The sequence below is a fragment of the Rhinoderma darwinii genome, chromosome 9 (genome assembly GCF_050947455.1).
Source record: "Rhinoderma darwinii isolate aRhiDar2 chromosome 9, aRhiDar2.hap1, whole genome shotgun sequence".
Taxonomy (NCBI): Eukaryota; Metazoa; Chordata; class Amphibia; order Anura; family Rhinodermatidae; genus Rhinoderma; species Rhinoderma darwinii.
Genome location: NC_134695.1, coordinates 19,618,663 through 19,632,377, shown reverse-complemented (window position 1 = coordinate 19,632,377; position 13,715 = coordinate 19,618,663). Strand labels below are relative to the sequence as shown.

The 13,715-nt window shown below is 43.3% G+C and overlaps 1 protein-coding gene across 4 annotated transcripts in view; it reads right to left on the bottom strand.

The window, feature by feature from the left end:
* Positions 1-13,715, bottom strand: part of LOC142660280 (sperm-specific sodium:proton exchanger-like) — a 216,709-nt gene that overhangs the window by 30,133 nt on the left and 172,861 nt on the right. For 2 of the 4 annotated variants that reach the window (XM_075836867.1, XM_075836871.1), the window contains one exon: positions 12,151-12,224. The exons of the other annotated variants lie outside the window; for them this stretch is intronic. In XM_075836867.1, the coding sequence (XP_075692982.1) occupies positions 12,151-12,224 (74 nt within the window). The remainder of the gene's footprint in view (positions 1-12,150; positions 12,225-13,715) is intronic. 4 annotated transcript variants of the gene reach the window in all.

Here is a 13,715-nt window from a genome sequence, read left to right as displayed (position 1 = left end):
ATGTGGTAATAACGTCGGAATGCTTAAACCTATCCAAGCGATTCTGAGATTGTTTTCTCGTGACACTTTGGGCTTCATGTTCGTGGTAAAATTTGGTCGATATATTCAGTGTTTATTGGTGAAAAATTGCAAAATTTAGAGAAAATTTTGAAAAAATTGCATTTTTCAGAATTTAAATGCATCTGCTTGTAAAACAGACGGTTATACCACCCAAAATAGTTACTAGTTCACATTTCCCATATGTCTACTTTAGATTGGCATCGTTTTTTTAACATTCTTTTATTTTTCTTGGACGTTACAAGGCTTAGAACATAAACAGCAATTTCTCATATTTTTAAGAAAATTTCAAAAGCCTTTTTTTTAAGGTACCTCTTGAGTTCTGAAGTGGCTTTGAGGGGCCTATGTATTAGAAACCCCCATAAAACACCCCATTTTAAAAACTAGACCCCTCAAAGTATTCAAAACAGCATTTAGAAAGTTTTTTAACCCTTCAGGCATTTCACAGGAATTAAAGCAATGTGGAGGTGAAATTTGCAAATTTCATTTTTCTTGCTGAATTTCAATATTATTCCATTTTTTTCTGTAACACAGAAGATTTTACCAGAGAAATACTACTAAATATGTATTGTCCAGATTCTGCAGTTTTTAGAAATGTCCCACATGTGGCTCTAGTGCGCTCGTGGAATAAAACACAAGCCTCAGAAACAAAGGAGCACCTAGTGCATTTTGAGGCCTCTTTTTTATTAGAATATATTTTAGGCAGCATGCCAGGTTTGAAGAGGTGTTGAGGTATGAAAGCAATGGAAACCCACCAGAAGTGACCCCATTTTGGAAACTAGACCCCTCAAGGAATTCATTTATGGTTGTTGTTATCATTTTGACCACACCGTTTTTTCACAGCACCTATTTGAATTGGGCTGTGAAATTAAAAAAATGATATTTTTTCCATTAAGATGTAATTTTTGTTCAAAATTTCTTATTTTCACAAGGAATAAAACACCCCATTTTGTTGCCCAATTTGTCCTTAGTGCGGCAATACCCCATTTGTGGTGATAAACTGCCGTTTGGGCCCATGGGAGGACTCAGAAGGAAAGGAGCGCTATGTGTTTGTTGGAGTCCAGATTTTGCTGGATTGGTTTTCGGGTTCCATGTCGCATTTGCAGAGCCCCAGAGGTATGAAAGCAATGGAAACCCACCAGAAGTGACCCCATTTTGGAAACTAGACCCCTCAAGGAATTCATTTATGGTTGTTGTTATCATTTTGACCACACCGTTTTTTCACAGCACCTATTTGAATTGGGCTGTGAATTAAAAAAATGATATTTTTTTCCATTAAGATGTAATTTTTGTTCAAAATTTCTTATTTTCACAAGGAATAAAACACCCCATTTTGTTGCCCAATTTGTCCTGAGTGCGGCAATACCCCATTTGTGGTGATAAACTGATGTTTGGGCCCATGGCAGGACTCAGAAGGAAAGGACCACCATTTGGCCTACTGGAGCTTTTCTTGTGCTAAGTCATGTAGGCAGAAGCCCCTGAGGTACCAGTACAGTTAAAACCCCCGAGAAGTGACCCCATTTTAAAAACTACACCCCTTAAGACATTCATCTAGTGGTGTAGTGAGCATTTTGACCCCACAGTTATTGTGTAAAAGGTAATGCGCAGCAGATGGTGCAAAGTGAGATTTGCAATTTCCTATGCATATATGCCATTTCAGTGTCTGATATATTGTGCCCAGCATGTGCCACTGGAGACATACACCCCATAAATTGTAATGTGGGTTCTCCCGGGTACGGCAATACCCTACATGTGGCTGTTATTAGCTGCCTGGGCACACGACAGGGCTCAGAAGGGAAGGACCACCATTTAGCCTACTGGAGCTTTTCTGGTGCTAAGTCATGTAGGCAGAACCCCTGAGGTACCAGTACAGTTGAAACCCCCGAGAAGTGACCCCATTTTAAAAACTACACCCCTTAAGACATTCATCTAGTGGTGTAGTGAGCATTTTGACCCCACAGTTATTGTGTAAAAGGTAATGCGCAGCAGATGGTGCAAAGTGAGATTTGCAATTTCCTATGCATATATGCCATTTCAGTGTCTGATATATTGTGCCCAGCATGTGCCACTGGAGACATACACCCCATAAATTGTAATGTGGGTTCTCCCGGGTACGGCAATACCCTACATGTGGCTGTTATTAGCTGCCTGGGCACACGACAGGGCTCAGAAGGGAAGGACCACCATTTAGCCTACTGGAGCTTTTCTGGTGCTAAGTCATGTAGGCAGAACCCCTGAGGTACCAGTACAGTTGAAACCCCCGAGAAGTGACCCCATTTTAAAAACTACACCCCTTAAGACATTCATCTAGTGGTGTAGTGAGCATTTTGACCCCACAGTTATTGTGTAAAAGGTAATGCGCAGCAGATGGTGCAAAGTGAGATTTGCAATTTCCTATGCATATATGCCATTTCAGTGTCTGATATATTGTGCCCAGCATGTGCCACTGGAGACATACACCCCATAAATTGTAATGTGGGTTCTCCCGGGTACGGCAATACCCTACATGTGGCTGTTATTAGCTGCCTGGGCACACGACAGGGCTCAGAAGGGAAGGACCACCATTTAGCCTACTGGAGCTTTTCTGGTGCTAAGTCATGTAGGCAGAACCCCTGAGGTACCAGTACAGTTGAAACCCCCGAGAAGTGACCCCATTTTAAAAACTACACCCCTTAAGACATTCATCTAGTGGTGTAGTGAGCATTTTGACCCCACAGTTATTGTGTAAAAGGTAATGCGCAGCAGATGGTGCAAAGTGAGATTTGCAATTTCCTATGCATATATGCCATTTCAGTGTCTGATATATTGTGCCCAGCATGTGCCACTGGAGACATACACCCCATAAATTGTAATGTGGGTTCTCCCGGGTACGGCAATACCCTACATGTGGCTGTTATTAGCTGCCTGGGCACACGACAGGGCTCAGAAGGGAAGGACCACCATTTAGCCTACTGGAGCTTTTCTGGTGCTAAGTCATGTAGGCAGAACCCCTGAGGTACCAGTACAGTTGAAACCCCCGAGAAGTGAACCCATTTTAAAAACTACACCCCTTAAGACATTCATCTAGAGTGTAGTGAGCATTTTGACCCAACAGTTATTGTGTAAAAGGTAATGCGCAGTAGATGGTGCAAAGTGAGATTTGCAATTTCCTATACATATATGCCATTTCAGTGTCCGATATATTGTGCCCAGCATGTGCCACCGGAGACATACACCCCATAAATTGTAATGTGGGTTCTCCCGGGTACGGCAATACCCTACATGTGGCTGTTATTTGCTGCTTGGGCACATGGCAGGGCTCAAAAGGGAAAGATGAGGGGGATAAGCTGTGCGGAGTGCATCAGGGTAAATTAAAAATCAAGGGATGTATGGTAAATTTTAAAACAATCTTTCATACAGAGCCCTGGTTTTTCGGGACACGTGTCGCATTGGTATGTTGTGTCCTTCCTTATCCCCCTCTTATAGCACACTTTGCACCTCTTTTGACTTTTTCCCTTCTTGCCAGTTTGGGGAACTTCTCCTGGAAAGTGTTGCCCTGGTACGATGCGTGTGGCCTCGCTTCCAGAAGTACTGGGTGCCCCTCCTTCCTGGTCGCCAAAAATTAGGTTCTTTATAACCACCTCTTGAAATTCCAGGAAAGTTCCCCTCTGGCCTGCACATCGACGTAGCACGTACGCATTGTACAATGCCATCTGTATGATGTGCACGGCCAGCTTCTTATACCACACCCTCGATTTCCGCGTAGCGCTGTAGGGCTTCAGGACTTGATCTGACAAGTCCACCCCTCCCATGTACCTATTGTAGTCCAGGATGCAATCTGGTTTGGGGGTCTCTGTACTGGTACCTCGTACAGGTACATGGGTACTGGTGTGGCCATGTATTGTTGTCAATACAAGGACATCTCTCTTGTCCTTGTACTTGACACACAATATGTTGCTACTAGAATGTGCCCTGCTCTCACCCCTTCTGAGTGTTTGCCCAAGCAGTGTTTTAGGGAGGCCTCTAAGATTTTTTCTAGCAGTGCCGCATGCCGCAGTCCTTCTGGAAGCGAGGCACTTGAAGAGCGGGACGCTGGTATAAAAATTATCCAGGTAGAGGTGGTAACCCTGGTCCAGCAGTGGGTGCACCAAATCCCACACAATTTTTGCGTTAATTCCCAGTAAGGGGGGGCATTCTGGGGGCTGAATACTGCTGTCCTTCCCTTCATATATCCTGAATTTATATGTATACCCTGATGCACTCTCGCACAGCTTATACAACTTCACGCCATACCTTGCCCTCTTACTTGGCAGGTATTGGCGGAATTGAAGCCTCCCTTTAAAATGTACCAGGGACTCATCAATGGAAATACACTTCTCGGGGGTGTATGCTTGGGCAAACCGGGCACTGAAATGGTCTAATAGGGGTCTCAGTTTATATAAACGGTCAAAACTGGGGTCATCTCGGGGTGGGCACTGCTCATTATCGGCATAATGTAGGAAGCGAAGTATTGCCTCATAACGCATCCTGGACATGGCCATACGGTACATCGGGGTGTGGTATAGGATGTCCGTGCTCCAGTAGGTCCTAATGGATGGCTTTTTTAGAAGCCCCATGTTCAAGAGCAGTCCCCAGAACTTGCCCAACTCTGCTGCGTTTACAGGAGTCCACCTCTGGGATTGGGCATAAAATGAGTTGGGGTTCTTGGTGATATACTGTTGGGCATATAAATTAGTCTGGGTGACCATTAGCTCTATAAAGTTATCAGTGAAGAAGAACTTGAAAAAGTCCATCTCACTGAACCCTGCCGTGTTAAATTTGATGCCTGGGCTGCCCGTGTACTCAGGGATTTGGGGTTCATAATGGTCTGGTGTGGGCGTCCAAATGGGGTCACTTCGCTCAGGGGTATCACTTGTTGTGGGGTCACTTCTCTCAGGGATTTCTACTATGGTGGTGGTCCTGGGGCGTCTCCTAGGGGGTCCCTCCTCTTCATCGCTGGATGAGGAGGTAGACAAATAAAATAGTGTATCGCCATCCGACGAGTCTGTGTCGGAGGCCAGAAATGCATACGCCTCTTCAGCAGTAAATGTCCGTTGGGACATGCTTGTTGTGCGAAGACAAAATTTATATACTGCAAAAAAATAAATCCCTAACTGGGAGCAATAGGATAGCACAACTAGCACAAATGTGTGTTTTGTTTTTAGAGAGCAAGTGGACTTCCCTGACACTAAAGCTAACTAGGGCGAGGGTTCCTAACACTAAACCTAACTAAATTTTATGTGGACTTCCCTAACGCTAAACCTAACTACGGCGACGATTCCCTGACACTAAACCTATCTAGATTATTTCAAGCTTCCCTGACACTAAACCTAACTACGGTGACGGGTGCCTGACACTAAACCTATCTAATTATTCCGAGCTTCCCTGACGCTAAACCTAACTACGGTGATGGATCCCTAACGCTAAGCCTATCTACGGTGACCGATTCCTGACGCTAAATTCCCTGACACTATACCTAACTACGCTTTTTGACGGTTCCCTGACACTAACTAACCCTAATACTAAACTAACCAGTTAAATTTTCAAAATTGGCTAAACTAACTATTTTTTTTTGTTTCTTTTTTTTCTTTTTATATTTTTTTTTTTGTTTTATGTTTTATATAGAAAAAAATGAAAAAAAAATCCCCAGGGACCAAGAAATGTGGTCCTGAAGACTGAAAAGTGGTCAGTGATAGGAGATCACTGACCAAAAAACGTGGGTAGAACTCAAAGAGGAAGGGAACAGGAGTGGGTAGTGGATGGGGTGGTGGGAAGCAAAAAAAACGTTGTTTTAGAAACTTTTTTTCACTTTTTTTCACTTCTTTTCTCTCTGACTCTCTGCTCACAACCGATCTCAACGCCTCGCTAACTCCAACAGGGCGTTCAGGGCGGTTGCAGCAGGATGTGAGGTCAGAGAGAGGAAGTGACGAGAATGATCGCTGCTATTGGCTAGTTACTCACTGACTAGCCAATAGCGGCGATCGGCGAGGCGGGACCATAGTAAATGGTCCCGGCCCATTATGCTGTGATAGCATGCTGTCAGAAACAGCAGCTATCACAGCTCAGGAACGCCGGGCTCGAGCACTGCTGTGCTGAATGAGACCGATCGCTGCTATTGGCTAGTTACTCACTGACTAGCCAATAGCGGCGATCGGCGAGGCGGGACCATAGTAAATGGTCCCGTCCCATTATGCCGTGATAGCCTGCTGTCAGAAACAGCAGCTATCACAGCGCATGAACGCGCCGGGCGCGCGCACCGCTGTTCTAACTGCAAGACGTACTATTACGGCATGGAGCGCGAACGATAGAGCTGCCATGACGTAATAGTACGTCAAGGAGCGGGAAGGGGCTAATACTAAACTAACCAGTTAAATTTTCAAAATTGGCTAAACTAACTATTTTTTTTTGTTTCTTTTTTTTCTTTTTATATTTTTTTTTTTGTTTTATGTTTTATATAGAAAAAAATGAAAAAAAAATCCCCAGGGACCAAGAAATGTGGTCCTGAAGACTGAAAAGTGGTCAGTGATAGGAGATCACTGACCAAAAAACGTGGGTAGAACTCAAAGAGGAAGGGAACAGGAGTGGGTAGTGGATGGGGTGGTGGGAAGCAAAAAAAACGTTGTTTTAGAAACTTTTTTTCACTTTTTTTCACTTCTTTTCTCTCTGACTCTCTGCTCACAACCGATCTCAACGCCTCGCTAACTCCAACAGGGCGTTCAGGGCGGTTGCAGCAGGATGTGAGGTCAGAGAGAGGAAGTGACGAGAATGATCGCTGCTATTGGCTAGTTACTCACTGACTAGCCAATAGCGGCGATCGGCGAGGCGGGACCATAGTAAATGGTCCCGGCCCATTATGCTGTGATAGCATGCTGTCAGAAACAGCAGCTATCACAGCTCAGGAACGCCGGGCTCGAGCACTGCTGTGCTGAATGAGACCGATCGCTGCTATTGGCTAGTTACTCACTGACTAGCCAATAGCGGCGATCGGCGAGGCGGGACCATAGTAAATGGTCCCGTCCCATTATGCCGTGATAGCCTGCTGTCAGAAACAGCAGCTATCACAGCGCATGAACGCGCCGGGCGCGCGCACCGCTGTTCTAACTGCAAGACGTACTATTACGGCATGGAGCGCGAACGATAGAGCTGCCATGACGTAATAGTACGTCAAGGAGCGGGAAGGGGTTAAGTTTTGTCTTAAGCAAGTGAAATGCATGCTCGATCGGGTTGAGATCTGGTGATTGACTTGGCCATTGCAGAATATTCCACTTCTTTGCCTTAAAAAAAACTCCTGGGTTGCATTCGCAGTATGTTTTGGGTCATTCTCCATCTGTACTGTGAAGCGACGTCCAATCACCCTTGCTGCATTTGGTTGAATCTGAGCAGAAAGTATATACCTGAACACTTAAGAATTCATCCAGCTGCTTCTGTCTTCAGTCACATCATCAATAAACACGAGTGACTCAGTGCCCTTGGCAGCCATTACACTGCCTCCACCATGGATTACAGAGGATATGGTGGGCTTTGGATCATGAGCCATTCCAAGCCTTCTCCATTCATTCTTACTCCCATCATTCTGGTACAGGTTGATCTTAGTTTCATCTGTCCAAAGAATGCTGTCCCAAAACTGGGCTGGCTTCTTTGCATGTTATTTGGCAAAGTCTAATCTGGCCTTTCTATTTTTGAGGCTGATTAATGGTTTGCACCTTGTGGTAAACCCTCTGTATTTGCTCTCATGAAGTCTTCTCTTTATGGTAGATACTGATACACCTACTTCGATGAGAGTGTTCTTCACTTGGGTAGATGTTGTGAATGGGTTTTTCTTCACCATGGAGAGGATTCTGCGATCATCCACCACTGTTTTCTTCCGTGGACGTCCAGGCCTTTTTGAGTTCACAAGATCACCAGTGCGTTCTTTTTAAGAATGTACCAAACTGTTGATTTGGCCACTCCTAACATTAGTGCTATCTCTCTGATGGATTTCTTCATTTTTTTCATACTAACGGTGGTCTGTTTCACTTGCATTGAGAACTCCTTTGACCTCATGCTGCGGGTTCACAGCAATAGCTTCCAAATGCAAATGCCACACCTGGAATCAACTCCAGACCTTTTACCTGCTTAATTGATGATGGATTAACCAAGGAATAGCCCATGCAGCCCATTAAATAGCTTTTGAGATAATTATCCAATTACCTTTGGTCCCTTGAAAAGAGGCAGCTACATATTACAGAGCTGTAATTCCTAAACCCTTCCTTAAATTAGGATGTGAATACCCTCAAATTAAAGCTGAGAGTCTGCACTTTAAGCCCGTATTGATTATATAACTGTATATTGAATATGTTTTGGTAAACAGCTAAAATGCCAAAACTTGTGTCACTGTCCAAATAATTCTGGACCGAACTGTAGATTTTAGGCACCATGTCAGGTTTGAAGTGATCATTAGATCGCTGGTACAATGTAATTTTTGTAATTTTTGTAATTTTTGTAATGTAATTTTTACAGGCTCCTGTAACATGCTATCGCTGTTCCTTTCCCGGGTGTCAGTTGTAATACATAGCTGACACCCACAGCGTATGTTGCGGGCTCAGTGCCTGAGCCCACTCCATACATCACCCCCCGGACATGCTATTTAGTCGTGGTACGCGAAGGGGTTATTGTGCAGCGGATGGTGCAGATTGAAAATGAAAATTGCTATTTTAGTGCACAATATGTTTTGCCCAGTTTGTGCCCCTGAAGACATATACCTCATAAAATGTTAATCGGGTTCTCCCGGGTATGGCGATGCCATATCTGTGGACGCAAACTGCTGTTTGGGCACACTGAAGGGCTCAGAAGAAAGGGAGCACCATTTAGCTTTTGGAGCGCAGATTTTGCTTGGTAAAAGTTCTGCTTGGAGTTTTACTGGTATTTCAGTTTATAATGTTGGGGCATATGTAATCTGTGCGGGGTACATCAGGGTATAATAAGAAGGTATAATAATAGGGGCCCTGTGTTGCACTGATAAATGATGCCCGATCTTATCAGCTTTTGGAACACTCTGCACATTTTGCGTCGCAATATTCTGAGAGCCAGAACTTTTTTATTTTTTCTCCAACAGAGCTGTTTGAGGGCTTATTTGTTGTGGGACAATCTTTCGTTTTCATTGGTAGCATTTTAGGGTACATGCGATTTTTATTCCATTTTTTGTCAAAAGCAGGGTGACCAAAAACCATAAATTCTGACAAAAATGTTTTCTCTTTTTTTTTACGGCGTTCACCCTGGGCTATAAAATACAATTTTACTTTATTCTGTGGCTCGATACGATTATGGCGATACCATACGTACATAGTTTTGTTTACGCTTTGCAGCTTTTGCGCAATAAAATCACTATTTTTATAAAATAATTTATTTTTTGTGTCAGAATAGTCTGAGAGCCGCTGACATCTATGCGAGCATGCTTCCGTGGAGTACAGCAGAATATCTGCTGCTGAACTAAATATCGCTGGCATCCCGGCCAGAGTGACCAAGCTACAGACCCCTGATGATGAGTATTGAAACGCGTAGGGTCGGTTGTGAATAGGAATTTTTTAGCATTGGGAACACTAGCATTGTTTGTATACCTCAACACTAGGAGCTTCCGGTGCGGTTATCACGGACTCTAGTGTGAATTAGGGTCAAGACTATTGTTATGCCCATTTTTCAAATGCTGATTCCGTATTGATATTCTTGTTGAACACTGAGCTATAGTAGGTTCACAATTGAATTAGAACTCAGAGTTTATTATTTAATACGTTTTTATACACACGGTGGGGCTTCTTCACAGTGGTGATTGTACCCCTGTTTTTAGAGAGTTATAAATAAATGTTATATTTTACTCATATATCACACCAGTGAATCCTTTAAAATTGTTATGTTGTGGGAGCACAATTGAATATATCTTTGAAATACAGTGAATTATACAGAATAGTCTGAGAGCCCAATTTTTTTTTATTTTTCAGTCAAAAAAGCTGTGTATGAGCCTGTTTTTTTGCGGGACGAGCTGTAGTTTTCATTGGTACTATTTTGGGGGTACATGCGACTTTTTGATCACTTTTTATTCTATATTTTGGGACGGGTGGTGACCAAAAAATAGTGATTCTGGCATTGTTTTTTACTTATTTCTTTTGCGGCAGTCAGCGGGAAAAATAACATCGTTTTAGGCCCCATGCATACGAATGTATTTTTGCGGGCCGCAATTCACCCGCAAATCTGTGGGTGAATTGCGGCCCCATTCATTTCAATGGGCCCATGCACACGAACGTGGTTTCCACGGTCCGTGCATTGCCCAGGAGCCTGGGCCGCAAATAGATAGGACATGTATTATTACGGCCGTGTTTTGCAGTCCAGGCTCATAGAAACAAATGCATGCTTCTATGTGCACGTCCCGCGATTTGTGACATGTGACACTCCGCGGTTGTCCGAACACGATCACGGCCCATGCACACCATTACGGTCGTGTGCATGAGGCCTTATTTTTGGGTTGTGATACAAAATATGTGTACTTTTTTTAACGTGTTCATTTTTTTCCTATAATAAAACACTTACCCATTATAGGGAAAAATAGCATTTTTTTGTTTTTAAAAATTATAACTTTTATTTTTACACTTTTATAACACATTTTTATTACCTTTTTTTTACTTTTTTTTTTGTTTGTCCCACTAGGAGACTTGAAGACTTGCAGCACTGGTTGCTGCTAGAATACATAACACTACCTACGTAGTGTAATGTATTCCAACTGTCATTGTGACGTGACAGTCACTCTGACAGGAAGCCTAGTTTTCCATACATGGCAGCCCTTCTAATCGACCGCCGCATCTAAGGGGTTAATTGTTGAAATCAGCGGTGATCGGCCACTGATCGGCAACAGGAACAGCCAGGCAGACACTCTACACAGTTAACCGTTGCTGCGGTGTAATGCCACGCAGCAGTTAACTGTTAAAGCGCAGACGTAACTGCACGCCCAGGTGCGTGAAGCTACAGCTCACCTAGACGTGCATTAACGCCAAGGTGCGGGAAGGGGTTAACCTATATACAGTATATGTTTAGCTGAATGTGAATAACGACTTAACCTATATATATTGGGTATTGAGTGCAGAATGATTGGGAAAAACGTGAATTTTTTTTTTATTTTGCCCAAGGCCTCAACATAAAAATAAATTGAAAAAAGTTAAAGGGTCTGAAGACTATCCAAATGCATTGTATATATACATTATATACATGTGGTTCTGTATATGAATATACATACTTATCTATATTAATGAATAGCACAAAATTAAAGAACTAATAAAAAACATTGGGCCAGATTTACTACTGTGTCTAGGTCCAGAGATTGTTGAAAAATGTGCTACATTTTGGCGCAAATTGGCGCAGTTTGGTGCAATTTGCTGTTTGCACATCACAAGGAAAAAATTAACATGCAGCATGCACCACTGTGATAAATTCTGCACATTTTGTGACTGCCTGGTCTAAGTTTACGTTCTATAACTATTAGGGCTTATTCAGACGAACGGGATATACATCCGTGCAACGCGCGTGATTTTCACGCGCGTCGCACGGACCTATATTAGTCTATAGGGCCGTGCAGACAGGTGCGTGATTTTTACGCTGCGTGAGTCCGCAGCGAAAAAGTCACAACATGTCCGTTCTTTGGGCGTATTTTGCGCATCACGCACACATTGAAGTCAATGGGTGCGTGAAAATCACGCATGCCACGCGGAAGCACTTCCGTGGGACAAGCATGATTTGCGCAACAGCTGTGAAAAGGATGAATGAAAACAGAAAAGCACCACGTGCTTTTCTGTTTACAAACATCCAAACGGCATGTCATAATGATGGCGGCTGCGAGAAAAGCATGCAGCAGTGCATCATACGGGGCTGACCCACGGAGCTGTCAAGTGCCTTTTGTGCTCGCAAAACGCCACGTTTTTTCGCGTGCAAAATGTACACGCTCGTGTGAATCCAGCCTTAGAAAGCATTAGTAAATGTGGCCCATTATATTGTTAGCAAGTAAATGGTTACATTACACTATACTGGGCCTGCTCAATAACTGTCTACACTTACCGATTTTTCGGTCCCCAGCTCTATCAGACTCTCATTGGCAGCTACACTGATACTACCCCGAGCTCCTCGAGATACTAATAAAATCAGACACAAAAATTAACTGTATATAAAAAATAAATAGATATAAAAAATATCACAACGACATTATCACAAATGAAATCTTATCTTTTGTATCTCGTTTCTACGTACTTCAAGAAAATGAATTGCGCTGTGCACAGGTTTCTTTTTGTTAATCCCAGTAGCGCTTTTTGTTAATCCCATAGTTGTCAGTTAATGAAGGGGATGACCCGCACCAGTATGGCACAATGAATCTAGTTTTGAGGATTCTATTACATTCTCATAACTTAAATTGGTGGTAAATTATACCGGTAAGATTTTAATGTAAAATAGAATTGTGAAAATGTTTATTTCTCACCAGAGAAATGGATCCCCTAAACTGCAAATTGGTTCTTCACCCTTAAACCCACAAAGAAGCATGGACTTTCCCTGTCGGATTCACAGAATAGTTACGGATTGGCGGCTTATGAGTCAACAGAATAACAGTCTGGATGCAACAAGCCAGAGGATGAGACAGAATCGTAGTCAGGAGTCAGGCCACGAATCGCCAACAGACGTAGAACCACAGGAACCAGGTGGCAAATACAAGGGACAAAAGACACGCGCAAACTAGGAACAAGACTGAGGTCAAGATCAGGGTCAGAACCAGGAGTCTAGACCAGAGTTTAAATGCAATAGGAACAATAGTAGGACAAAGGATGTATCTTGATTTGCAGGCAATGTGCACAAGCCGGAGTATCCTTTAAATAGGCCACGTGTCATTTTCTATTGCCGGTTGCTTTGGCAACCACCTGCCAGCAGAGAAGAAGAGTCACGGCCCAATCTAGCAGAGCTCTGGCGGAAGATAGATGCCATTGTAGGAAAGAAAGAAGCATTCAGACACGGCCGTCGGCTGGAGGGGACTTGCTGCAGGAACGGAGTATGGTAAGTAACAGTACCCCCGTCTCAGAGCTTATCCTCTGAGAGGGATTCCAAGAGGCTTGAGAGGAATTCCTTGACCAGCTGTGGGGCCTAAACATCCTCCTGAGGTTCTCCCTGAGGACCATATTCCCTCCAGTCAATTAGATAATAAAGATTTCCACATATTTTCTTACAATTCAGAATTTGCTCAGCTTCAAAAGCTGATGAGAATTTGAGACCAGAGGTAGAAGAAATCCTGAACTTAGTGGAAAACCTATTATTTACCAGGGATCGAGGAAGAGACATATGGAAACTATTAGGAATCCGGGGAGAAGAAGGCCACTTCGGTAATTTGGTTAATCTGCTTAAGTACTGTACCTGAAAGGGCCCAATAAAACATGAAGCAAGTCTATCAAATTTAACTTTAAAGGGGTTTTCTATATTGATGGCCTATCCTTAGAATAGGTCATCAAAAAAAGATCGGTGGGGGTCAGACTTCCGGCACCTTCATTATCCAGCTGACTCAAAGGGCCGCAGCGACAAATGCCATAGCTTCTTCGTAGTTAACCAGTCACAGCGCCATACAAAGCCGTAGCAGCTGTGCTTGG